The sequence below is a fragment of the Parambassis ranga genome, chromosome 21, assembly GCF_900634625.1.
Source record: "Parambassis ranga chromosome 21, fParRan2.1, whole genome shotgun sequence".
Taxonomy (NCBI): domain Eukaryota; kingdom Metazoa; phylum Chordata; class Actinopteri; family Ambassidae; genus Parambassis; species Parambassis ranga.
In genome coordinates, this window is record NC_041041.1 from 18,835,784 (window position 1) to 18,863,656 (window position 27,873).

General features: G+C 39.7%; 1 protein-coding gene across 1 annotated transcript in view; it reads left to right on the forward strand.

Moving 5' to 3' along the window:
- The first annotated feature begins 6,799 nt into the window (after window positions 1-6,799).
- The window catches only part of LOC114453779 (polycystic kidney disease protein 1-like 2), a 28,390-nt gene continuing 7,316 nt past the window's right edge, over window positions 6,800-27,873 (forward strand). The window contains exons 1-35 of the mRNA XM_028433674.1: window positions 6,800-7,161; window positions 8,090-8,248; window positions 8,340-8,525; window positions 9,457-9,567; window positions 10,587-10,734; window positions 12,718-12,947; window positions 13,064-13,254; window positions 13,859-14,066; window positions 14,135-14,286; window positions 14,367-14,511; window positions 15,077-15,266; window positions 15,382-15,511; window positions 15,591-15,729; window positions 15,853-16,242; window positions 16,645-16,787; window positions 16,884-17,060; window positions 17,222-17,359; window positions 17,539-17,685; window positions 17,823-17,947; window positions 18,997-19,117; window positions 19,252-19,383; window positions 19,586-19,699; window positions 20,097-20,211; window positions 20,825-21,015; window positions 21,101-21,331; window positions 21,713-21,814; window positions 23,066-23,244; window positions 23,568-23,714; window positions 23,871-24,070; window positions 24,149-24,384; window positions 24,555-24,735; window positions 25,148-25,638; window positions 25,752-25,839; window positions 25,922-26,053; window positions 26,210-26,395. Of these exons, the coding sequence (XP_028289475.1) occupies window positions 6,849-7,161; window positions 8,090-8,248; window positions 8,340-8,525; window positions 9,457-9,567; window positions 10,587-10,734; window positions 12,718-12,947; window positions 13,064-13,254; window positions 13,859-14,066; window positions 14,135-14,286; window positions 14,367-14,511; window positions 15,077-15,266; window positions 15,382-15,511; window positions 15,591-15,729; window positions 15,853-16,242; window positions 16,645-16,787; window positions 16,884-17,060; window positions 17,222-17,359; window positions 17,539-17,685; window positions 17,823-17,947; window positions 18,997-19,117; window positions 19,252-19,383; window positions 19,586-19,699; window positions 20,097-20,211; window positions 20,825-21,015; window positions 21,101-21,331; window positions 21,713-21,814; window positions 23,066-23,244; window positions 23,568-23,714; window positions 23,871-24,070; window positions 24,149-24,384; window positions 24,555-24,735; window positions 25,148-25,638; window positions 25,752-25,839; window positions 25,922-26,053; window positions 26,210-26,395 (6,268 nt within the window). The 5' untranslated portion in view covers window positions 6,800-6,848. The remainder of the gene's footprint in view (window positions 7,162-8,089; window positions 8,249-8,339; window positions 8,526-9,456; window positions 9,568-10,586; window positions 10,735-12,717; window positions 12,948-13,063; window positions 13,255-13,858; window positions 14,067-14,134; window positions 14,287-14,366; window positions 14,512-15,076; window positions 15,267-15,381; window positions 15,512-15,590; window positions 15,730-15,852; window positions 16,243-16,644; window positions 16,788-16,883; window positions 17,061-17,221; window positions 17,360-17,538; window positions 17,686-17,822; window positions 17,948-18,996; window positions 19,118-19,251; window positions 19,384-19,585; window positions 19,700-20,096; window positions 20,212-20,824; window positions 21,016-21,100; window positions 21,332-21,712; window positions 21,815-23,065; window positions 23,245-23,567; window positions 23,715-23,870; window positions 24,071-24,148; window positions 24,385-24,554; window positions 24,736-25,147; window positions 25,639-25,751; window positions 25,840-25,921; window positions 26,054-26,209; window positions 26,396-27,873) is intronic.

A 27,873-nucleotide genomic window follows, 5' to 3' on the forward strand; every position in this document is an offset into this window, starting at 1 on the left:
ATAGACACGTGTCTTCAGGCTGTTAAAGACAAATCTCATTAGTTACAGTGATTCCTTCAAACTCTTACCTTTACAGTCCATACAGTACATTCTAATCTACATTAATTTAAGTCAATGTAGATTAGAAAAAAAGAACATAAACATACCATGACCTCTAAGAAAAAGGGCAGACTCAGAGAGCAGGTGAAAGCCAAGACCAGCAGTGCAAACAGAGTCCTCTTCGCGGTGCACCTTGATTTTCTCATGATGCAAAGCCGCCTGGGTGATGTTACATTCAATATTTTTCTAAGGAGACATGCAACACCACAATCAGGGGTAAGACTAGTGAATGAATGATTTTTTTTTTATTGCCGCAGTAACATAAACAAGGAAGACAAAGCTTTACCTGAGGGGTAGATCAGTCCTCGCAGTGGAATCAGTTGTGGTTAATTCTTAACTAGATCCTTTAGTATAAAACACGTTCCTATATGCTCTGGCAGGATTTCTCAGAGTAAAAAAGATGCTGTCAAGCTGCCAGGCACACAACCAGTTCACTAACCTGATTGTTGACTTTTCTTTTTTTGCATACATATATTGCATATATTTTTATTCACTGTAAAACATTAGAGCTCTAAAATAAATTAACATCTGCAACACAAGCTTCTCCACTATCATCTCGGCTGACCCGACACCATGAAAGAAAAGGGCAGGGGTTTCCTGACTTCTCCCCTGGTAAGTGGAGGCTGCTTACCTTGTTTCTGTAATCACTGCAGGTCTTTGCTGTGCCTCTGCATTGTTTTTTATTTTTCTACTTGTCAGTATGTCCATTTATTTTCCTCGCATTACAGATAAAGATTTACTTTCAGACGGGCTCTGGTTTTGTTACGTGTCAGCAGAAGTATGGCCATACTGGAGCCACCCTCCTCCGTCTGTCGGACATCACTGCCTAATCTAACCTCTGTAGTACTGCTACCAGTACTGCTTTGCATGGCCTTCTTTGCCTGTGGCTGTTTTGCCTGAAACTACTTTGCCTATAACTGGCTGTGTCCATTAACACTTTTCTCTTCTTTCTATACCTGACTTGCTTGGCTTTTTAGCTTTTTTTATTTACCCAGTCACAACACAGGGTGAACAGTTTGGTTCTCTGTCAGCCTGCATTGGATCTTCAGATTGGATCATTGGATCTTCCTAGTGCAAAAAAAGTTTGACATTACACTTTAGTTCATACGGGAGACTTAAAATGTGAAATAGATATTACCATAAAGTCAGCCACTCATGACTTCCCAAAGTGATGGCAGAAGGGAACATTATTTCCATTATTTAAATCTAAACCTGTTTTTAATGCCTAACACCAACCACAAGTGAAACCACCACCCCGGATCCCTGCAAGTTTTAACCATCCGCCACCACTCCTGTCTCCTAATGTGAATTTGAGGATGTGTTGTTTTAAACTTCAGTAATCCTTAAGGGCCCCCTCTAGCAGTATGCCAAGGATTCAGAGAAATATCGAGCAATTAACAGAAAAGAAATATAAAACATAAAGAAAAACTAAAAAAACCCGCATCTCTGTCCCTATAGCCGAAAAAAGCCGAAAAAATGACCATGAGGTACCATGTGTGGGAGGGAGGACACAGAGTCAAACACTGAATAGGGGCCACAGCAGATGACTATAAAAAACATAATGCTGCAAACATGTATATATGTATGTATATATGTATATGTGTGTGTGTGTGTGTGTGTGTGTGTGTGTGTGTGTGTGTGCCCATTGCTCTGCACACAGTTGAATCAGGGGAGACTCAGGTGACTGAACAAGAGTGAATTTATTGCTATACAACAAATTAGAATGTGCTTTTGTGGCTTTTTACATGTGATGCCCGCTTCAAAAGGAGGGAAAGTGCAAAAGGGAGAGGCCGATGAAATTAGATGTTCCCTGGGGTCTAGACTTGGCCGGGGTGGAGAAGAGTGGGATAGGCGAGGGTTTGAGCTGGTGTGGATATGGCGGTGCCTGGGGTGGAGGAGGGTTGCCTGAGTGAGTGAGAGAGAGAGAGAGAGAGAGAGAGAGAAGAAAGGTTTTGAATTTGCCAATGGGGCAACAGCTGGTTGGCGAGGGAGGTGCTTTCTATTAATCACCTGATCAGAGTACAGGAGGATAGAGAGAGGGAGAGAGAGTGGAGAAGGGGAGATGGACAGAGACAGATGAAGAAGAAGAATGACAAGCTTTATCGATGATGAAGAGAACAGAGTCTTCCTGATTGAACTTATAAATAAGCTAACTGTCAGAGTGTCAGTGCATGGCTGTAGCTGCCAACAATATTCAGTGATTTCTATATCAGTCGCATAAAAAGGACAGCTTCCCATCCCTTAATCAGCTAATTAAGCATAAAAGCATATCTGCTTCATATCTCTTTAGGTACACAAGCTAATCCAATAGGACAGATCTGTATGTTTTAATTCCTCCCTACAAACATCCTCCTTTGTCCTTTTACAAAGCGCAGTGAGTGCAGGTGAACACAGCTGCTGCTGCTCACTCATTTCCAGGAAGTAAGCACATTATCTAGCATGGAGCACACCAAATCACCACAAACAGGCCTTTTGTTATAGTGTTCAGTCAGGCTTCCATAATGAAAAGCCATTAAGGGAAAGAATGAAGTGCATTAGATGCACACATGCACAATCGCAAGTGTACTCAGAAATGTACAATGAGAGACTGACAGAAAGGAGAAAAGAAGTGAAGGAAATGAGTGAGGATGAGAAAGGAGAAAGTGCAAAGACACAAATGTCTGAACAAACAAATACAGATTGATTTTTGTGTCAGGTTACATGGGATGATGGAACTGTTTGGAAAAATTGATGCACCTGCAGAACATCATATAAAGCTTTTTCACAGAATTCACATTCTTAATTTTAACTTCTTTTTTTCTCACTTTCAGCACTTGTTCAACCAGCAGTGACAACAGAAAGGGATGATTTTACAATTTTTAACATTATAAACACATTTATGTTTGCATTCTCATTTCATCATCGTAGGTGGCTGTGGTGTACATAGAATGATACTGCTAGCTAGTAGTACTGCTTATATTAACCTCGGTCATCCTGCATGTACTTCAGCATAGAGGGTATGGATTGCAATAAAGGTTTTTGGTAGACAGAGGCAGCTAAGTGAGAACAGTTGTAATTTATTTTAATGGTTTTTATTGTTTTGGTGACTTGTTTTTTTTTCCTCGTATTTCCTACTTTTTTTATAAAGTTTTTATTTTTGATCCCAAGATCACTTGTTATTTTCTCTCTGCTGTATTTTAACTGGGGTCTCCAAGGTGAATGTTGAAAAAAAGTGTTGATGATGCATTGTCACAGCAGTTAATACATCTTTCTGCCCAATCAAAAGATAAATACAGTATATTTTGTGCCTGAATGGAGGCTATTAAAGTTTCAGTAACTTTTTAGTAAAATCACTGTGAATCCTGCATGTGAAGCACTTTCCATACTTGTAGTTTCTTCTCCTTGCAATTTGTACCTATTGGATTCACCATTGTGAATGGCTGGAGATTGTGGCTATAGTTGCGTGGGATTCTTTGCCATTTGGTTGGATTCATACCCGCTGTGCAATCAATGACACAATCAAAGAGGTGCATCACAGCTTTTAGGACGGGGATTGATCCGAGCTACTTTTAAACCCCTGGAGAAACCACAGGAGCTGTTTTGAAAGGCATATTCATCTTTTCTCTCTCTCTCTCTCTCTTTCAGCCTTCTTCTTGTAATGTCACATCGCACCAACCAGGGAAACAGTCATGACTACATCAAAAACAATCTTTGGCTCTTTGTGTGACGTGTGAGTAACATGAGTCACATTTAAAAAAACAGAGGGAAACGATAGGTAAAATGTCAGGAAACACTGCAGCTTATTAGAGTGTGTCAATACTATTTTAATGTTTTTTCTTTATCAATATTCAGACAAAAACACAGGTTGGTTTGTTTATTTTTATTATTTCAAATTTTAATTTGTGGTCATATTTATATTCAAAGTGCAATTCTTTTTGTCATAAAAAGTAATATATTAAAAAAGTGTGCAATAAAGCATTTTACCTTAACAATGCATGTAGATGTAAAAGGTTTTTTTATTATTGAAAACTGCTTTTACATATTGACACACAATTTTTTTTACATGACAATGTAAAAAATATAAATAAATAAAAAATAAAAAACACTTAGCAGCGTACTGCTGTTTGTAAAGGCATCTCCACTCACTTGAGGATTCAGTGCTCTTCAGATAATCACCACATTGAACCCTGAGTGGGCGCAGAATGGTATACATTATTATAAGTGGCCATCATTTTGGTAGCCGCAATCACCTGCTTTTCTACTCCTCATTCTTGTCCTAGTGTGTCTGTGTAACATTGTTATGTATTATACTGAGACTCCAAAAAAATGTCACACACATCATTTACTTTACCCGCATCATCATCATTGGACTACTCAGGTGTAGTTAATAAGGAGCATTTAGAAATTCTAAATTTAAATTCTAAATTTCATTTGGCCTCATCATGCAGAAGCTGTAAGCTAGTACATGTTAGCCAGCTGCCAAATACGTTGTTGGCACAAGCTGTGGATTTGCAAGGATGCACAGTGAAGCGACTGGGCTGTTGCATGAGGTGTCCGTGGGGCCTGCAGGTGGTGCAGGTGGTCAATGGACCCTGGGCCCTGCAGGTCCGCTGCTTCAGGTCTTAAACATAAATAAATCCTATAGCTGTCAGGGTTTGTGGATGAGGTGAGGACACAGTTGCAGGACGCAGAGCGGTTAAAATCCAAAAGGTCTTTTATTTAAAGGCCAGGAGGGCAAAACAATACAAAACTAAAAATCACACTAGCGTGGTCAAAAGGAGAGTCCAAAATAACCTAACCAAAAATCACACCTTGCGTGGTAAAACAAAAACCATAACATCAAACAAAGAACTACCTGGAGCATAGCATAGCATGGCATGGCATGGCATGGCGTAGACGAGACATAGACGGACACAAAGCCCACACAGACGAGACGAACTAACCAGGACAAAGGGGAAGACACAGACTATATACAGAGGGACCAGGGAAGACAACGAGGCACAGGTGACGCACATGAGGGCAGGGCTGGTAATCAACAAGGAGGGAAAACCCAGGAGCAAAACTCAAGACAATACACAGGGAGGACAGGACTACCAAAGTAAAACAGGAAACACAAAACAAGACTAGACAACTAGAAACACAAAACAAGACTAGACAACTAGAAACACAAAACAAGACTAGACAACTAGACACAAACACAAACCCAAGGAAACAAAACACCAGAACTACAGGAAAATAACAATAACTAAACACAGATTAAACTAAAAACCCAAAACAAGGAAAACAAAACCATAAATAAACACCAGGTCATGACAATAGCAGGGGGATAAAATAATGGCAGCATCACACAGTGCTGCCAGAGGACACCAGCAGATTCTCTGGAACGGTTTGTGTTTTCTAGGTAAGGAAGTAAAATATTCATAAGTAACTGAGTACACTGCAGTTTATAAACTGTTCACAGTGCCGCCCCTCAGTTAGATCCAGATTGATCCTTTGACATCTCTATCTCTCTCACACTCTCTCTCTCTTTGGAGATGCAATAAATACATTTATTTTTTTGAAAAACAAGCTGCAGCATAGGATTTTGCATAAAGTGCAGTCTTCTTTTAGAGTGACACAGTTTTAGGAAGTAAAACATAGCTGTGCATAGTTTACTGTCAATCATACAGACAGTAGTGGGTCTCAGTATTAGGCTAACTTCAGACAAACAACATGTAACTGTTTTCACTGTGCCATCATTTATTTAGCAAAACTGAACCCAATAAAATATTATCAATACTGCATCCCCTCTTCCTGCTTCCAGAGTATTTTACTGTGCACAGACCTCACAAAAGTTTTGGCGGTTTGCTGCTCTGAAACATTCAGCTGTGTGTTAACATAATAACAAGAGAGAAAAACATAAACCATGGTGTTAGGGGTGTAAAATTTGGAGTCCGATGTTCTACAGTGAGAAAGATTATTTACAAGTGGAAAGAATTAAGGACTGCTGTCAATCTTCACAGAAGAGGACGTCCAAGCAAATTCGTCCCAAGGTCAGACCGTGCAGTGTTTACAGAAATACAACAAAGCCAAGAGCTACATGTCAGAGTCTATAGGCCTCTCTGAGCATGCTCAGTGTTAATGTGCTTGACTGAAGACTAAACAAGTGCAGTTTGTTTGGAAGGGTTGCAGGAGAAAGATGCTAGCTAACTAGCAACTGATGGTGCTGAACAACTGTAGTTCCTCAGATGGCCACTAGAGACTGCCTCCAATATAGAAACTCCATTTATGTCCAGGCAGACAGCAGACAGCAGATATGATAGCTGTTGGTGTGTTCATTTTTCAGCTTTTATATGTATATATATATATATATATATATATATATAATCTTGCACATTACTGCTCTAACACAGTACTGATATTCCACATTAAAGAAATATTTTCAAATGGATGGGAGGCTTAGATTTCTGGGGTCATTTTTTAGCTTCACTCAATGTGCAAACCATCCTTTTAAACTATACTGGTAAAGCCTAGCCAAGCCATCTGGTAGAACCCTCCTTTTGTTGCGAGCTGTACGCAAAGGTGAAGCATTCATTGGTTGCTGAGGCACTCTGAATGTTAGGTAAACAATCTACAAAAACAGAAAAAGGTGTGTGTGTTTGTGTGACAGACATTGATGTCAGAAGCAGAATGCCACTGGGGGGAACATTAGTGCTGTTGCTTTGAAGCGTCAAAGAACTTGATGAGAGATAAAAAAAAGACTTTTTGTCTGAGAGGCGAGAACAGACAGGATGTGCAGAGCCATTCTGCACCCGCTGATCTTGATGACACTCGCCTGTCTGTCTCACACTGAAAATGGGACAGAGGCTGCAGAGACCTGTCTGGAACACCAGAAGGCCTTTAGGGGATCTTGCTTTGAGTTTGTTGGTCTCCGGCTCTCGTTCGTTAGTGCTCAATCCTGGTGTGAGAAGAGTGGAGGACATCTTGCATTTATTCCTGATGAAGACACTCAGGACTTCCTGGAAAGACACCTGGACTTTGATCAGGACTTGTGGCTTGGGCTTGCAAGGTCTTTCTCTTCAAAGCGTTGGGCAAATGAGGAAGGTAAGAAAGCTAAAAGTGTGTTTGCTGTTCCCCAATTCTCCGGTTTCCTTTCAAGTCTGATTAGCCTTAGTAAAGTCTGATGAAGAGTGAAGAGGTGGCCTTACTACACCAAACTGGGAAAATAATTTCATTGAACTTTTTTTGTACCATGTTTAAGCAGGAAGCTGTTAAAATTACATAAATACTTCCTATATGCACTAAAGCTCCCACAATAATCCTGGCTGTCGCTACTACTGAGGTCCCTGAGGTCCAGACCTTAGGATCAGTTTGAAGGTGCATGTAATAAATGTCCTATGATAACAGCTTTACTGAGTTCCTGCAAAGATGATGTTTAACACTAATATGCTGCACTTTGACTTAGTTGCTAGTGCCATTTCATGTTTGGTGTGTATGTATGGGTGAATGGTTGTAGGAGGGAATGCTTCTGTTAATATGATATATCTTTGATCAATGCTGAGATTTTACTGCAGTAAAGTAGGCTGTCATCTTTAAAAGTCAAGCTGATGCAAGGATTTCAGATGCATGTCTACGCAAGGTCTTACGGTATTAGTACTGTATTAAAAAGGAGAAGAAAAGGTCAAGGTTTCAGTAATAGTAGTAGTAGCTTTGTGTATATATATATATATATATATATATATATATATATATATATATACATTTATATATATACATTTTACAAATACATTGTGTATATATATATATACACAATGTATTTGTAAAATGTATGATGTATAGTAGAAAGAGAGAAACAGAGAGAGATTTTTTAAGTATTTTACATCTCGAAAACCTTAGCTGTCGGGTCATGAGGTCATGTCATGTAATTAACCCACGCTTTTTTCCATTTTTCTTTGCTTATCTTTGCTAATCTAACAGACTATCTTTGAAAAGTGCAATGATCACAACATGAACACTTGTGCATCCTTCTCAGGTGCTCTCTCATGGCTGGATGGTTCACCCGTCACATATTCCAAATGCATGAACTACCCACATCCAAACACAGCATGTGGACATATCCTAAAAAACTCGGGCTTCCACTGGGGAGCAACAGGAGACTGCAGCAAAGAGCTGCAATTTATTTGCCAGTTTGGTATGTGTTGTGACTCACAGTGACCCAAAGCAGTGTGCTGAATCGCCCTGTGATGAATTACCCCTCCGTGTTGCTTTTATATTCTCTTCAGAGTTTGGGAGATCCATTGTGTGTGCGGGTCGTAACACCACTCTGCTGTGTGGTGCTGGTCAAGTGTTAATGATAGACAGTTGCTTCTACGGCCGCGACAGCGTTCATTACTGCCGATCCAGCCTCTCTCCTTCAGCATCCACACAACATGAGTGCGGCTGGGTGGATGTTGCTGATGCGATTGCAGGTAAAACTTGAACAGGATATTCATAATAAGGTCAGGGGTGCAGTGTTGGGATCTTGGAATTTTAATTTGTTTATTTAATTAACATAATGCCAGAATTCCCTTGGGCCCAAATGGCCCTTAGAGGTTAAGGGTAGTGTATTGAAATATATATTTTCTTACAAATATATGTAACATAACACAGACTTATCTGGTCTGCGCAATATCATAGTTAGTAATCATAGTTCCATAATAGTTCCTTAGTTCACCTAATCGCAGGATTAGGAAAACAAATGCTTGTTTTTCATTTCATAAAAGGTTCTGCATGAATGAAAACTTTCATGAAATTTAATCCACTTTCAAACAAGTGTTTGTCTGATTTCACAAAGAACTCATTTTCTCACTGCAGACCTTTGTTTGAAAAGAATTAATCCCCATCGACATTTATAGAGGATAAAAAGCTGCCTAATAATAGCTTAAAAGCTTAATTGCTTCAGAGTAAATATTGACTCCATTAAGCCAAGTGGAGACTGTTGTTGTCATGTTGTTAAGTGTCAAGCCACTGCACCCTCTCCCAGAATGCAGTGCAGTTTCATGACACATGGCACCTCAACATTTCTGAGATAAATGTGTACTGAACTGGACTACAATGCCAAAGAGGAATATCTGCTGACCGCAGCACAAATAAATATATGCTGTGGTGACAGAATACAGATACACTGCAAATGAGAGCCCCCCCCCCCTTTTTTAAAAAAACACAATCGCAGCTTCTCTGTCCAAGTGTACACCATTATTATCTAAACTGTGTTGTTTTTGTTGAGAAGCAAATTATGCACAAACTGTTGTTAAGTGTTAAAAGGAACGCAGCATGAGTCGAAACTTCCTTTACTCTCCTCGTTATCATCAGTGTGTGTAGTCAGGAGCTAATTATGTTCTCTGTGTGTGTGTTTTTCAGCTCACTGCAACGGCCGACAGAGCTGTGAGATTTCTGCAGTGATGACCTCCTTTCATGATCTCTGTCCTCAGCTGTTGAGCTACCTGTCTGTGGACTACCACTGCAAAGATGGTAGGTCAGAAAGGATCGAAACATAGCTCAGTTATAATGATTCTATGAGGAAATTGTACTGTTGAAATCAGGTATAGAAAAGTGAACACTGGCATGGACAGAAGCTATGTAAAACATATGGGCTTCTTCCCATATAATTACAGTCTGAATAGATAGTTCATTACAAACTTTAGCTATTATCACTGAAGAATGTCTTCATTGCACTTTATTGGACATGCAGCAGTATTAAGAAAACCCTTTGTCATACCTACTATTGCATTTAAGTAGACGTCTTGATATGTCATATTAGTATATAGGTGAAGTGGTCCAAAACACAAAAATATGACATATTATATGAGCTTTGAGCTCATGTGATATCGACATGCAGTGGTGGTTCTACATTGAATTACACAGTACACATTTACATTTACAGTCAACCACTCTGAGCCAAAACCTCCCACAGAGGAATGATGGATATTTACAACACGTCCGATCAATAAACACCACAAGTGGTCACACATGGTTGTGTTTCTGCTAATGGCATATAATGACATGTTGCCTGAGATACAACATTATGTTATGGTTATGTTAATGGAACTTATGATTGTGTTGTTTAAATGTTGTGTAGCAGATGACATGCACTAGGGTACACAAAGCATCAGCATCATGCACATATAAAGTATATCTCTGGCCTTCATGCTCATACAGGATAAAAACATTATTATCAGAGACTGCTCTTACTGAGTTATATTTGGGTCTTCTTTAAAAGACCATAGTGAATATAGAGGAAACAAAAATTAAAGTAAAATATGTATACCCAATTTAAAGTCATAGAGGTGAATTAGTATTTTTTCCAGTGTATTTGTCTGATCATATTTTATTTGACATACAGCAAATAGACAGAAATCAGCAGCTACATTATATGTCCCTGTAATATCTGTGGCTCTCTACTGTCTGCTGAGATGATGTGCTTGTCTATTTTCCAGCAGCTCTGTTGGTTGAAAGCACTTATATTTCTGTTCATCCTCTCCTGCTACAAGGGCTCACACTGTCAATGGACACCACGGCTGCTGTTTTTGAAGATGTCACCATCGGCGTTAAGTGGTTCCTAAAATTGTCCGAGGGAAAGCTACAGTGCAAGCTGAATACTGGAGATGGCTGTGTTGTTTATCTGAATAGTACTGACAGGTGAGTGCAGACTAAGTGATACAAACGTAAAACAGGGCCTGGTTACTCACCTGGTAACTGGTGTGGCAGCTCTGTACTATTTTATTTTCATCTATTTTATCTATCTTCTTTATGCTGTTTTAACCCATCTAGCCACCAGATATCTTTATTTCCTGCTCCCACTATCCTGCTTGCACACACATCCACCTCACCTGCTGCCACTTCCACCAATCACCTACCTGTGCCCCACCACTGATTCACTTCTGGACAATCTAGCTGTGAACTTTGTCATCTGCTGTGCCACTGCTGTGTATATCCATCCATCCATCATCTTAATCCGCTTTGTCCTGCAGTGCAGGGTCACAGGGGCTGGAGCCTATCCCAGCTTGCTGTATATATTATCTATATTCCGACTGGGCTTTGGTCTGTTGGATTTAAGCATAATCCTGTATATACACACGGGTTGTGCGCTTTTGGTCCTTGATGAGTTTGTAAACCTGGATTAGTTTCATATGTCATATATAGAAAATCCATGAACTATCTATTTAAAAATAGACAAAGCATCTGTGACGTCAAACATAGGTTTCTGAAGAGCTGTCTTGAGTCCCTGTGGGAGGCTAGATAGATAGATAGATAGATACTTACTATTGATTCCAGGGGGGAAATTCATAATACATTTTTATTTTTGCGGTAAAGTTAGCTATTTTAACATTGTCTGAGTCTCTGAGTCTGTGAGGATTGACTTACTTTTGGATCCAGCCCCTAGAGGCTGCAGGGTGAAATGCATTATTTATTACTCCATGTCTCAGCCCCAGATGTTGCTGCTTTAAAAAAAGCACACTAAAATGAATCACTTCATACCATGCCAACAAGAGCTTATTGGGCAGATGTGTTTGCTTCAGTAACAAAAGTAAGTATTGTGATTAAGGTGACGCCAAGTGATAAATAGAAAACCAGTATAGATGCTGGTGGTGGTGGTGAAAAAGAAGGAGAGATGACGCTGACAGTCAGATGTGATGAAGAGGCTAAGGACTGGGTGATGAAGTGGTGAAGGAGGGTTAGTCGCTTGTGACAACTCACAGAAGCATTTGATATTTGACAGCAAGGGCATGATTGGATGGATAGAAGGATGTTTCTGGCAGGACCTGATAGGACAGACCTGAGCTCCCATAGTTAGTTGAATAGGGCTAGAGCAGGAAAGTGAGACCGTCCATACCCTATATATTCACTGTGATGACTGAAGCTGGTTCATCCCCCTGTTGCCAAATTTCTGATGCCCTGTTGCTAACAATAGTGCTGTACCATCCATTATTTAGCAATAAGTGCTCGCTGTGCACACAAAACAATTAAAAGTCTTAGTATCTCACTCTTATAGCGCAGAGGCGTCATGAAAGTATATTTTAGCCTTTACAGGATGTGTGTGCATTTGTGAAATCGCCCTTTATAAGTAGATTTAAAACTCTGACATTTATCCAAGAGTATTACAAGCAGCGGCTTCAATAGCCTGACCCTGTGCTCTGTAAACAAGAGAGCAGCCTGACTCACACTGTTAAGTGGATTTTAACACCTGAACACTCACCGGGCCAAAGTGAACATTCCGCTCCTCGTTTGCATTTTGAATAGCCTCAAGCCCACTCAGATTAAAATTATGCATAGCATGACAGCACATAGCCTCGCTAATAGTCATCATTTTATGAGGACCAATATGACAGAGTGCGCATTAACAATACCTCACTGTTTAAGGACGATTAAATATTTTTACAGTCCTTTACCAAACACAGAACTTGCAGCTGCAATAAGGCTAATATCAATAAATGATCGATCAATCAATGCAATTCAACTATAGATGTACTGATGCAGCTGGTCAATAGATGACTAATTACACTCATGTCTTAATAGTAATCAGAAGATTTGCTTTACTTACCTCATATTGTCAGCTTTAATGTAACTTTTAAATTTGATTTTGTTGCTGTTGCTGCTATTTTCGCTCGTGTGTTTTCTCAGATCGGAGAGCAGCGTGGTGCACAAATACACTCATCCAAATACGTACGTTGTGGCCGTTGAATGCGCCAACAGTGAAATGCACAGCACAGCCCACAAAATAATTACAATTCAACAGCCTGTCACAGAGACGGGAGCCATCAGGTGCTACGCTGGAAACAGGTCTTTCTATGAACCAAACTGCAAAGCCCTGTATGGTGAAGCATTTCAAATTCAGCTGGAAGTAAAAGCAGGTACAGTGATATAAAATAATTCATCTCCCCTCAGTTTGATATTGCTTCCTGAAAGCATTCATTTTTTTTTGTATGATTGAATTGAATCATGCAGCATGTTTTCTGTTTGTATGCAGGTATAAATGTGTCCTACAGGATCCAAAGTAATGAAAAGCTGTTGTCTGGTCTTTCCGTGGTCAGAGGAAATGTGCCACAAAACATCACTCTGACTCCAGATGTGGTGAAGGAGCTCGGACCAGGCTGCCACCACCTCTCACTTTACGCATCTAATGCAGTCACAGTCCCTGAAATATCCAAAGACCTGCAGGTACTCTGAAATTATACAAATAAGCAGTGATTAGCTCATGTCAGTTAAAGTAACCATACTTGGGTTGTATTTCACAAAAATAATAATTAGTTTGTCACACATGTGTTTTCACACTTTAGAGATGAACACATGATGCATTCCAACAACTTCATTAATTAATTAATTGCTTGATTAATATGGAGAAGGTTAATTTATTCTTTAATTCTAGAATTCATTTTAGAGAAATACTGGCATATTTTAATATGTTAGAGCACAGTGAATTTCAGTTATATACCATCATGCCTGAGTTTACGTAGTTACATATAGTTTCTGAGATTTAATAATGGGGAAAATATATATCATTGATTTTAGTTTAATCAAAACTGAACTTGAAGTCCTCTGGACTCTACTAAGATCTTAGGCAGCTTGCTTATTGATTCAAAGGATATAAAGGCTTTTCTAAAACCGTGTTGGACCTCTGGTCTCTTGGTCAGCTGCATGTCCACACATATTTTTGTCTATTTAGTTCTTTAGAAGGTTGAGATCTTTCTTTCTCCTGCTTATGATGATAATATAACCAAATGAATGTTTTAACTTGATGTGTTTGTTAATTCTTATCCTGCAGGTGTGTATATTGGAGAAAATATCTGGGCTTCAGGCATTCATGATATCAGAGACGGATGACTGTTTGGATATCACGCTTGGCGTCTCTCTTGATCATGGCGCACCGGTGCTGCTCTTCTTCTCTCTTAATGAAGACACTAGCTCATTCTTTGAAACCAGAGAAATGAACACAAAGAAAGGAACATTTCATATCAAACACTTAGTTCAAGGTATGGAAAGAAAATCCCTTAATTACTTTAAAAAAAGTTTTTACTTGATGCCTGTGCTCTTTGTTCAGGTTCTGAACGATCCTCTGCTACTGTGAAGCTCACTGCACAGAATGCCTTCTCCTCTCTGGCAGTGGATGTGGATGTGTTTCCTTCTTGCATCAAGGACCCAGACATGAAACAAAATAGTTTGGGTGATCATCTGCTGAGAGTTAAGAGAACGGTAATGCTGCTAAGTGAGGGGAAATAAAAACTATTTATTTTATTCATTTTACACTTCGAAATCTGTGTGTTCATTTTCAGGAAGAGAAACATATAAGAGTTCCCCGGTCGTCACTGGAAATCACTGCAACACCAGAGCAGGTGTCCACCAAAAACACTGCCATCACACTCAAAGTTGATGACTTTGACACAAGTGACACAGACGTACGCTACGAGTGGGAATGCAGTAAGAAGTTTTCTTACTCTTTCTTTATGTTAAGTGTAAGCAATGTTCTTTCTTAAATGTGCTGTTGTGTTGCCACCTGACCCAAAAGGAAACTAAATCACCATGGAGTGAGTAAATTATGTAGAGAAATATCATCTCATCATCAGCAATGACAAGCACCTAGAAGCTCATACAGTGTTTATTTTTAGTATAGTATTATAATAATACTATTATTAATAGTATTATTTTTATTAGTAGTAGTAGTATCATTCTACATTAGCCCGCATACCCCAACTGAAGGCAGATTAAATCCTACATTAGCTCACTAGTGCTATTACTTGAGGTTACTTCCCATTGTTAGCAGACTGGCATGCTAACATCGGTAGTCATCTCTGGAACAAAAAACAAGGTTACATTTCTTTAGTTTTTTTTTTAGCATTTAAACCTTTTTACTAACTTAAAAACATAAATCAAAATGTCTATGGTTTAGTTCTGATAAAGTACCAAAGTCTCCTGCACATGTCTTTAAGTACAGACAGAATCAGTCAAGCACTGGATGCTAATGACTCTCCTTGTTGATTCACAGAGAATCCCTGTAAATGCCAAGGAAAATTCAATCAGTTGACTCACACCATTCAAAGCAACTGCCTGCCAGATCCATTTGAGTTCAATAAGTATCATTTTAATGTGATAGAAAAAAGTAATAATAAGGTGAAGGAAACTGAATCCATATGCATCGCCCTGATCCCAGACACAGAGATGCCAGCTACGTTGAGGTACATTATGTTTTTCCTTGACTTTTAATGTATTTTGGTTGTACCTGTTATTTTATTAGAGCAAAATTAAAAAAAAATATTAATTATCTAAATATGTGTTGTACCACACTCTCAGTTGTACTGAAGGCTGTAATCCAATAAAGAAGGATACAAATGCAAAAATTAATATGATATGTCCGGAGGGTCAAAGCTGCCAAGGAGTTGTGTGGTACATTGAGAACCCGGAGAGTGACAACAAGTGGGAAGTAAGTCTGAAAATGAAATCTGTTAAACAAAAGTCATTAGGTTTTAGTGTGGTATATTTATAAGTTGATTAATTTACAGGATGAAACACAATCATGCTACAAAGAGGAAAAGAGAAGGCCACTCATCCAGAAACAGAATGGTGGCACTGAATACACTGTGACTTACAACTATCTTGCATTGGCCAAGGGTCAGGGTCTCACTGTGGTGATAACATCCGGTACGTGCAGTAAAGCTGAATGATAGCATCAAGGACAGTTCATCATTTTTGGCCCCCATATACATATCCACCATTCCTTTACAAAGATGAACATAATGAACTGTCCTTTTTTTTTCTTTAAAGGAGATACTACGCCACTTTACAAGAAATTTACTATAGACACAAAGTCCTCAGAGGACCCTGCTTCTACCACCAAATCCCCAGATGCCACAGCTACAACAAAAAACCCATCCACCATAGGCACCACCACCACAACAGATGGCGATCCTAATCCTACTACTAGATCTACTCCTGGTGCAACTAGTGCAACTCCTACTGCTCCTGCAGCTACTAGGTCTTCTGCTACGACCTCTAGTCCTGCTTCCTCTTCCAGTGCTGCCACCACTGCTGTTACAACTGCAGCAGCAACCACCAGCAATCCTGATGGACTGTCATGTAGCATATTGCCACCAAGTGGAACAGTCCTTGATGCTTTCAGTATAACCTGCAATATTGGGAAGCCCTGCACTAAGTGTCAGTATTGTTTTAAAACTGAGGGTTAGTATTTTATTTTATTTTATTTAATTTTTAGTTTAATTTTCTAATCATATTTATTGCAGCACAGCATTCATTATTTTTGTGTTTCAGCAATTTAAAAAATTTCCCCTGCCATTACAGCTGCTTGCTAATAAGTGACGCAGTGCACTTTCAACAGCACTGTTTAATTTTCATTTTATTTTCAAGTCATTGGCACATGAAAAGTCTAAAGAGGGAATAAAAGAATAAAACTGGAATAAGTCCAGGGCAGAGATACTGATCTAACTTGAATGCTGCCAGTTATTTAACTATTATTTTTGTTGCGTGTTGGTGTACATGTACTAATTCTTGTGTGTTCTCCCAGAAATCTAATCTAATCTAATCTAATCTTGCTGTCAGGGAAACATCTGCGTTGTAGTAAGAACAATGTAGTAAACTCCATCTTCCTACCTCTTGGAAACAGCAGTGCTAACTACAACCTGATTATAACAGCAACTGCAAAAGATGGCAGCTTTGCAACCAACACCAGGATAACTGTACAGGTTTGTCAACAATAGAGTGAGTTCGATCTGTGGATACGCTGTCATTTTTGTATTTTCTATCCAATATACTAAGATAAACCGACTTTTGCTCCACAGGTTAAGGATTCCACAGTGGGCTCAGTAGATGGTCTCACAGCAGCAGTGGAGAACACTGTGGCTCAGCTAAAGGAACAAGGTCTGCTGTCAGGAGAAACCATGGGGCAACTCTTCTGCTCTGTGGCCGATAAACTGAACGGGCAATCTGATCAATCGAAAAAGGCAGAGAGGCAAAAGGTAAACATACTCAAAGACTCTTAGTGATTCCATATTTGTCCAAATTTGTCTTATAGCTATAGCTATAACATATATATATATATATATATATATATATATATATATATATATATATATATATATATATATATAGTATAAATCATTATTCACACATTTTGAAGCTGCGTGATACAATGATGGACATAATGGTGGACATGGTAAAGGAAATTCCATTCACCGTACCTGAGGAAGTACAGATGATGGCCAGAGGACTTTCTGCTCTCGTCCAGAAAGAAGATGAACTCAACACCTCTGCACAGGTAGGTTTTTTTTTTCTGGTTTGTACAAACCCACAATCATTACATCAGTTTTTAATTTTTGGGTGTTTCTGACAAAAGAAAAAAACTACTGTCAAAATGTGTGTGTGTGTGTGTGTGTGTGTGTGTGTGTGTGTGTGTGTGTGCGTGTGTGTGTGTGTGTGTCTTGACGCTACTTCCAGGAAAAGGCTTCTTCATTATTTCAAAACATGAGCTCATCTCTCCTCCACATGGATCTGACTAATACAGAAGATAACAAGAAGGAGATACACACTACAGCCAGCGTCATCGTGGGGGGAGTTAGTAATATCATGGACCATTCTTCTTATGTGAGTCATTGAGATTTACTTCTGTTGGTTGCCCCACCCTCAATTTGTGAGGTTTTGGACCATTGTGAAGTCAGTGACTTTTCTAATAGTAAACCAAAAACCTCTTCTCAATCGTTCATGTCTCTTTTCTGTTGCAGAAAAACGTCTCTGATGCCCTCCTTGTTACTTTGAACAATGCACAGAGTGCATTATTGATGTTTATGGAGGTCAATGAGGGGCCAACTACAATCAAAGAAGCCAATATCGGGTTGCTTGTAAATAGGTAAGTGACAAAAGCTTAGCAAAAGTTCAAATATTTGTGAGAGGTGATCCCCAAGCATCGTCATCCATGGACTGTAAATGAAGATCGATCTTTTGTGAAGTCACCAATGACGTTTTGAGTAGGTGTCTCCAGGTGTTGATGTCTTAGCAGTACCCAAGTCCACCTAACTCCCAATACACCCAAAGTGGTGAAGCAAAAGTGAAACTGAGGAGGACTGGGAGTCACGTTGGGGACCTTGGGATGTTGGACATTTTGACATAGAGATCTATAGAGAAAGATTCAGTTTGAGGCCAATCAAGGAAGTTAAGTTTCACATTAATTTGATCTCATAATAGAAATCATCAGGTCTTAGTATTAAGCAAATTTCAGACAAAACAACATCCAGAAAATTCTACAAATCCAGATGCCTTGCTTCAACCTTTTGTAAGAAAATGACGTGGATGACTGAAAAATTCTTTATCAACACAAAACAACATCATTTTTGTTTACTGTACTTTTATTTAGCAAAAATAAAGCCAATAAACAAAGAAGTCCCCTCTTACTGCTTTCATAGGATTTAATTAGGTGAGCTGCAGCAGGTGCTGCTGATCATCAGTCCTTCATGAATTGATCATCAGCAAAAAAAGTTTTGTCAGTTTGCTGCTCTGGAACATTCAGGTGTATGTTAAAAGAATGAAAAGAGAGAAAGACATAAACAATGGTGTTAGAGATGCTACTGTTGCTGCACATCATCCCATTCTTCTTCATCATTGAAGAAGAATGGGCCAAAATTTCTCTACAGTGTGAGCAACTAAAGTCATACAGGAAACCATTTCACAAAGTTATTGCTGCTAAAAGTGGATCAAAAGGTATCCAGGCCCTATCAGCTTCCAGCTGTTACCAGTTTGATCTGTTCTCTGTTCAGTATACATCTGTGAAATAACTCTAGCAAAGAAAATTCATCATTTATATTTATATTTGGGGACCCCCCCCCCAAAATGATGACTAAATGCATCATACCAGATGTCTTTGTAAACAAAGATTTAAGAGTCTGCTTATTGTTTTCCCAGAATGATGCAGAAAGATCTGAATGTGGAATCTGTTAATATTCCCAACTCTTCCTGCCCTGCGTTTTCTCTCCCTGCTCTACCCTCCAACATATTTCCTTCAGGGGAGCCTGTGGATGTTCGAGTAAGTCGACGGAAGTGTTGATGAGGTCCTGCGTGTCTGTGTTGCAAGTGCGGGTGTTTGACAGATGGTGTGCGTGTTAGATCAAAGTTTTTCTCACTTTTCAAAATTGTCTCACTTTTTAAATACGCTTGCAGATGCTGAGCCTCGATAAAAACCCATTTTCTTGGAACGAAAGGGGGAACATCAACAGTCTGATCGGAGCTTTGTCGCTCACAACAAAAGATGGGTCCACTATCCCTGTGGAGAACTTAAGTGAAGATATTGAGGTCAGTTGTATACTGACGCAATGGACACAAACCCACACACACTCTTTATTTCCACAGGACATTGGACCACTCTGTGGAATGAAAGCTATGTCTGTCTGAAGTCTGAGTCCTCTGCATGAATAACACAAGGCCACAGTTGATACAAATATGGAATGTTGATTGATATCTCCATCTGTTTTCTGGTATGTGATCTGGCCCACAGATTCTGCTTCCGAGACCGGCTGGAGAGCAGGTGAACACCACGGTTCTGGACCTGGGGAACTACAGCACCACAATTATAGACATCCATTCTGCTGACACGACCCTCCTGTTAAAGGTGTGTTGACATGTTTTTACAGGTTTAGGAAAAGTTAAACCAACAACATCAACAACAACCACAAGACAATATTTGCTGTGTTGGTTTGTCTGGTTTGTGCATGGGTGTCTGTCTATAATTAGCTGACAAATTAGCTTTTCCATCCTCACAAGCTATATTGCTAGTCATGCTAATAGCTTTGCAATCCTCTTTAACTCTAAGCTATTAAATTCAGTGTAGCTACCAGAAACAAGGTTATTAGTAATCTCATAAACTGCCCTGCATGTGCTACTGTTAATCATACCTTTGCTAAGCTATTTTACTAATCCTATGGAAAATATGACATACAAGAAACACATGTGAAATATCATCACTGTAAATGTAGGTTATACTTTGATGACTAATATATCTTTTAAAGATGGTACCCTCAAAGGATCCCCTGCCCTTCAAAGTGCTCCTTGGCTATATGGGCTACCCCACTGAGACAAATTATGTGGCAATGACGCAGATGCCTCTGCAGGGAACAACACAAGGTACATTTTCTCAGTGGTAGAAAAAAACTTTGTTTTCTCTAATGTACACTATATACTTCTAGGGATGTCCCGATCAGGTTTTTTTGCCCTCGAGTCCGAGTCCCGATCCGATACTTTAAGGATTCTCTATAAAGGCAAATAGGAACTCAGTCGTTGCAGCAAAACCTGTGTGTGTGTGTCCAGAGCACCACGCTAGGAGATTTCACACGTAGCAGCTCGCACCAAAAGCAACTGTCATACCCCTACACTACAGGACACAGAGCCACCCTGCACAGAAGGCGTTAACTTTGAGAGCCCTAATAAATATATATCCGAGTCCTGATTGGGAGGTAATGTCCGATTCTGAAACCGAGTCTGGAATCAAGTAATCGGGCCGATTTCCGATCACATGATTGGATCGGGACATCCCTATATACTTCCACACCAAATTGGGAAGATTATACTTTGTGATTTTTTTACAATACAAACAATCATCAGCTGCAGATTTAGTAGTTAAATAGTTGTTAAGTTTTCATTTGTTACAAATATAAACACACCATAATGATCCATTTACTTTTTGTTATGTAGTGTATTTATATATCTTTTCCTCACTGTGTGTCTGTATGTTACAAAGGGGAGAGGTACACATGGATACTGAAGCCTGAGGATTTAAAGGGGAACACTGGAATTCACTTCCTCGTGGTGAGGCCCATAGTGGGTCCAGGTATAAAATCCATCAATGCCAGTTTGTCAATCACCCCCATTACAACTTCATGTAAGTTTTGGGATGAATCATTATCAGACTGGAGCAGTAAAGGATGCAGAGTGAGTACAGCAATTCAGTTCACTTCTAAAACACGCTTAAAACCTTGCCTAAACTTTAATGAAAACAATTGTACTGTCTTTCAAGGTTGGACTTAATAGTACACATTTAGTCACCCAGTGCCTCTGCAAGCACCTTTCCTTTTTTGGGAGTTCTTTCTTTGTCACTCCCAACCTTGTCGACCCATCACGCACCGCTGAGCTTTTTGCGACCTTTGCTGAGAATCCTGTAGTTGTGTGCTTTGTGGGGGCGCTTTTTGTGACTTATCTCTTGGTGGTTGTGTGGGCACGACGAAAAGACATCCAAGACACAGCCAAGGTACAGTATCTATAGAGAAAGAAAGTGCATTTTAAAAATAGGAGAACATTAGCTAAGGGGTTGCCTATTTTCTACTGATGGTAAGCCTCTTCAAAGGTAAAGTTTTCTAGTATTCTTAGAATGGAAGTGATTTGAAGATCTCTGTATGTGAGCGAAACGGCTTTATAAGCCTTTCACAGCTTCAGGGAAAGTTTGAAATTGAAAGAAATAGGAGAGGTGTGTGTGCAGTGCAAGCTGAAGAACCCTGCTGCCCAAGGAGCCGCTCGATTTTACAGTATTAGCCAAAACACACCCGCACAGTATAACCCTGTATCTTCTGAATGAAAAGACAAGGGTAGCTTTTTAAGTCCAATATATTTTGTCCTTGGTGGCTGTTAACAGGTGAAGGTGACATTACTGGAGGACAACAATCCCATGGACGAATATCGCTACCTGTTGAGCGTCAGTACAGGGCATCGTATAGGAGCTTCCACCTCCTCTCAGGTAAATATGTTCAGTCAGATATATATGCTACAATTAGTGTAAAAAGAATCTGCACAATAATGAGGACATCCACACTATATAGTCACATAGAGAAATGGTATGAGGGTGGTGTGGTTACTAAGAATCAAGATTAATCTTCATGTTGTACACCTGCATTCAGTTTAAGCACTAAAATTTCCATCTCTTAAGGTTAACCACAAACTGCTGTCACCCAGCCCTGCATAACTTTGCTTCACAAACATCCGGTCACCCACTCTGCTTTTCAGCAGCACTTTCATTTTGTGCCTCTAGCTGTTGTGGAAAATGTGACAGTTTAATAGTACCTCCATCAGGGATTGGTGGATGGAGTGCCAGGAGCTAAATGACAGCAAACGTTTGAAAGAAGGCTTCAAATAACACTCAAGCCACAACGACCTCATCATGAGTTGTGTGTGTGTTTTAAACATTTTGACAAAAAACACATTGATCCTTTGTGAAGCTTTTTGAAAAAGCACATCCCCCTGGACAGCAGTGTGAATGTCATGGATTTCACTCTGAACACATACTTATTGTCCTGAATTTTACTGCTGACATTTTTTTTGACTAAATCAATTGATCCTACTTTTTCTTATTAAATTGCACTAATCCTTTTTTCAATTATCAAAGTTACCATTTCAAAGAACTGCTAACTGCATATATCAGCTATTTAAAGGAACATTTTGGATACATTTAATTAGGAGTTGTTTCGAACTCCATTTGTGGGTGTGTTTTATGACTCAAAGTGTAATTAACTGTGTGACAAAGCAGAGTAATGAGCAAACATCTACATAAGCAGCAGTTACAAAACAGAAGACACACATGACCTGCAAAGCCATTCACTGTTCTACCTGTAATTAGAAGTGACTACAATCTAAACCAGAGTTCAAAACATTTCATCTTGATGAAAACACACAAGACACTACTGTCTCACAGTATCGATGCAGTATCGATATACAATAGTATATCGATGCAGTGTATAAAACCCTAATCTTAACCCCAGTACATGGATAGCACGCTTACCTAAGTAGATATCATTGCACCACTGTACTTGACATCTTTGGCATACCATAATAAATGTTATTTCAGCAATTGCTTGATAATTTCAGTTTTTTTTTAATTAACAATTACCAACAAAGAAAAACAAAGTCCAACCATGCCTACATTTACCCTTAAACATGTATATAAAGCTCAATGTTGCACAATGTCAACACAGAAATAACTGGACTGTTTTAGGTAACAGTAACTCTGCTGGGGGAAGAAGGAAACAGTGAGCCCCACCACCTGACAGATCCACAGAAGCCTATGTTTGAGAGAGGTGCTGTGGATTTGTTCCTGATAACTACACCCTTCTCCCTGGGAGACCTGCAGGGCATCAGACTGTGGCATAACAACTCTGGGTCCCATCCTGCCTGGTAGGAAAATACAGAAATGTCAGGGCTGCTTTAAATGTATGTATTCTCCCTCAAAATGTAGTGTTGACCTACAATAGGAAACCACAGAACAGAATGTGAGTAGAGCAGGAACTGACTGGCAATTATCATGTTCTTACTGCCACTCTTTTCTGGTGAACACAGTAATTAAATACAACTCACTGTTATTGTAGCGTAGGGATCCAGATTGACTTTCTGACCTATAATGATACTGATGATATAATGAGACTGAGTGACATAAGTGAAGATCGTTTTGGTTAAAGGTAATTTTACATATGAAGGAGCACTGTACTGCTTTTTCTCAGGTATGTGAGCAATGTGATGGTGCAGGATTTACAGACTGAGCGGAAATGGCATTTCCTGTGTAATTCCTGGCTGGCAATAGATGTTGGTGATTGTTGTATTGATACCGTCTTTCCAGTTGCATCAGAAGGGGAACTTAAGAAGTTCAGGTAAGGCAGAAGTGTTTTTGATTAAGTTTTGAATTTATTTAAGTTGATTTTGTTTTAAGGAAGCTGTGTTTGCTGAAAGGTGAAAAAACTTTACACAGCATCCTGTAAACAGGATTTACATGTGTTTTATGTCATTGCGTTGCTTTTGTCTTGCAGCAATTTGTTCTTCATGAAGACCACGAAGGATTTCAGCGATGGACACCTCTGGTTCTCTGTGATCAATCGCCCACGAAGCAGCACCTTCACATGTGTCCAGAGAGTATCCTGCTGTTTCTCCCTGCTGCTCTGCACCATGCTGACCAGCGTCATGTTTTACGGGATCCCAAAAGATCCCTCTGAGCAGACCATGGACCTGGGTACACCACGTCTTCATCGCTGTTATATTTACTCTCGGAAGAGAAGGTGTCTTGTTAATTTTAATTTTTTTCTTTTAGGTCACTTTAAGTTTACCTGGCAGCAGTTCATGGTAGGAGTTCAGAGTTCACTCATTATGTTTCCTGTCAACATCCTCATAGTGAGTATCTTCAGAAACACTCGTCCTCGGGAGGCAACTTGCTGCAGGCAGAAAACTAAGAAAACAAACATCCTTGAGCAGGAGAGCACTTTGCAGACTGTTTCCTCACAGACTGCCAACATGAATGTCAATGCCACTTTAGACGTTATTATAAAGGTTGGTGCCTCATATTTGCCCTCTAGATGCATTTTTTAAAGTCTGCACTTAAAGAGGTGCTGCTATATAAATTCTTTAAAGAGGTCAATGCTCCTTCTGCATATTGAAAATATAGACACATTTTTTTTTTTATAGAGTACGGTTCACACTCACACTGTTTTGTTTCCTAGGATATTACAGGAATCACCCATTCACTTTCGAAAACAGTAAAAAGCAACATCCCATGCACAGAGTCGGAGTTTGGGCCAAGACAGCACAATGATATTAATGCTGTCCTCTCTGTGGTGGAAGACTTCATCAGACAGAGTCACAAAACCAGTGACAGCAGCCAGGCAAAGACTCAGCTAGCAGGTCTGTTCTGCACTGGAAGACTGACACATTTTCACCTCAGTGCTCTGAAAGTAGGACAGATGGAAAGATGAATTCCTTTTCACCTTACTTTTTGTTATAAAAGAACAAAAGGGTTCAGATTTCTGCAGTAACACACACACAGTGCAAAGATGCCTGTGTGTACGTTGGAAATGTCACAAAAGGAGACAGAAAGAAGTACATTGTAAAGATGAGCATTTATAGCTAGCTGACTTGCTGCAGTCACGATCGATTCTTGCCCAGCAGACTCTAAAAAAGCTTCTGACTATTTGGGACAAAATACACAATCACAGACTGTACTTTGTTGAATTGGGGCAAAAGAGCACTATTAGATGACGTAACTAAATCTGAAGAGCTGCTGCTGCCAATGAAGTAAAATCTTCTACATTTTCAGAGAGCAGTGCTGCGTCATCTGTGGAGGGGATTCAAAAGAAGAGCAACGAAACCAAGTATTTGTACCGACAACTGTGTCACATTGACAAGGAGTTGACTCTGTTGGGACCCTCCAGCTTCCCCACCCCGCACAGCTACAGCCAGGCCCTGCAACAGATCCAAGGCATGAAGGTCCTTCTGGAAGATCAGCTTTACACATCCAGCAGCTTCAACCTAGATGAACCGATGCTTAACAAAGACAAAAGTCACAGATCTATTCCTGCAGACAGCACTGATGGTGAAGGTAGTCAGAAAAAAAGTGTGTGCTGTCACGGAGGGCTACCTTGGTGGTTTATTTTTGTGGGCTGGCTGCTAGTGATCACAACCAGTGTGATATCAGGATTTTTTACAATGCTTTATGGGTTAAAATTTGGAAAGGAGCGCTCCGTAAGCTGGTTGGTCTCTATGATTGTATCCTTCTTTCAGAGTCTCTTGTTCATTCAGCCATTAAAGGTGAGAAAAAGCGCATTTGCCTTCTATTACAAGTGAGGCTGTCCTACAGAGATTTTCCATTAGAAATGTCTGTAATATCTTGTGTTACTCTCTCCTCTCTCCTACTGCTGCAGGTGCTCTTTCTTGCTGTCTTCTTTGCTCTGTTGATAAAGAAAGTTGATGAGGAAGATTGGCAAAATATGGCATTTGTAACAAATACAGGTAAAATGTACTGTAAATACTCCCTGAATACAATACTCCCCCCTCAAATGATTAACACAACGCTCAAACATATTGCCCGCAGGTGATTGTAAAGGCCAAACGAGGGTCAGACGAGGTGGCCTCTATCACCCGCCCCCTCCCGCCAACATTGAGAGAATGAGGAGGAACAAAATTATGGAAGAGAAAGCATCCGCTCTCATCAGGGAGATTTTGGGTGAGTAGGATCTGTAGGTGAATCAGATCCTGATTTATGAGACATTCAAGTTTGACCTGAGTGGTGTGTGTACTCTGACTTTGTGTAGTGGATATTTATATTTATTAAGTGTTCCATTGTTCGTGCATTAGAAATATCTGAGAATATGTGTTTTAGCTTACGTGGGGTTCATGTGGATGCTGCTGCTGGTGGCGTACGGACAGAGAGATCCCAACGCTTACCTCCTGAACCAGCACATCAAGGACAGTTTCACTGGAGACATCGCAGACAGCATGAGTCTAGGGGACATATTCACATGGGCCAACACATCTCTGCTCAGTAACCTCTATGGAGTTTATCCAGGTAAAAATAAGACACTGTCCTGACCTAATATATATACCGTACTTTCCGGACTATAAGTCGCACTTTTTTCATCCTTTGGCTGGGTATGTGACTTATACTCAGGTGCGACTTATATATGAACAAATATACAATTAGTTAGCCTTGTATCCTGACGTCCCATTACAAATATAATGGTAGCTGTTCTGTCCCTCTCCTGACAGTTCTCTGTCTCCAGCTTGTCCACATTTTGCATTCCGAGCACAGGTGACGCGCACGTGCATGGAACGTGTGCTTGCAGCTGAGCCGACAGGTTGCTAATCCCAGACAGCTATAGCGCACAGTAGTCTGCCTTTTACTCATTTACAGGATGTTTATTGGATTTTCTGTGCGTTGAAGCTAATCATTTCTCCATGTGAGAACTTGTTGAATGCGTGTCTCACTCTCCATGCCCTGCAGCTGTACCACTTAGGCTAAGAAGAATTCAAGAGCCAACATTACGCTAAAAACGTAGTGATTTATGCTGACCCGGTGTGACTTTTTCCTTCTTCATTACACATTTTTTTGGCTGGTGCGACTTATACTCCGGTGCAGCCTATATAATATATAAAAATCTACATGCATTTCTCTATGAGTATCATTACCTTTCAAGCATTCATAAACATTCTATTTTCCTGACTGAGGTGCACTTCAACACACTACAGGGGCAACATATATGTGGTATACAGCCTTACCTTACCGTGCTCCAAAAAATGCATCCAGAACATTTTTCGTTCTGTCTGTGTAAGACAAATGTGTCTAATTGCTAAGTTGTAAATCTCCTCTCATTAAAGTTTGAGGTGCTTTGTTCAGTTGTGCAAGACTTAAGTCGATTTGTGTAGCTTTGTGTCAAACAAGTTGTAATTATTCTCCTATTTTATTTTCCAAAAAGTACAAAAATCCTCATGTGCCAGAAGCCACCTGGTGTGAAAGCTCTTTAATGCTTGGTTGTTGTCCAGGAAAAAAGCAGGCTCCTTGCCCTCATGCTGTGGAATTAAACAGTGATCGGTTCCACTTCTGTGGAGCTTATTGTATTATTTTTGTAATGTCACATTTAAAACCTCATTCCAAAAGGAGGCAATTAAAGAGTGTTAAACCACAGATTGTATCTACACACACAAACACACACTGGACACAGTCCAGGCGAACCTTTGTAAGCTACTTGTTTGTCTGGTATGCACCATGGACAAAGGTCAACACCATATGCACCCAGAGTTTGCTGTGTTTTTTTGGTCTTTAAATGTAAAACCAGAGGGCTGACAAACACACAAAGTTATTATCTAATCACGTTGTTATTTGCTTCACTGTTAGACTGTCAGTCTGGAAAAAGCAACATTTTAAAGACATTTTTCACAGATTTTTCTATAAAATGTCAAAAATACATTGATAGATTAATCAAGGTAATCAATCAATAAATCTAATCTGGAAAGCTGCAGCATTACAAATAGAAAAGAAGTATAGTA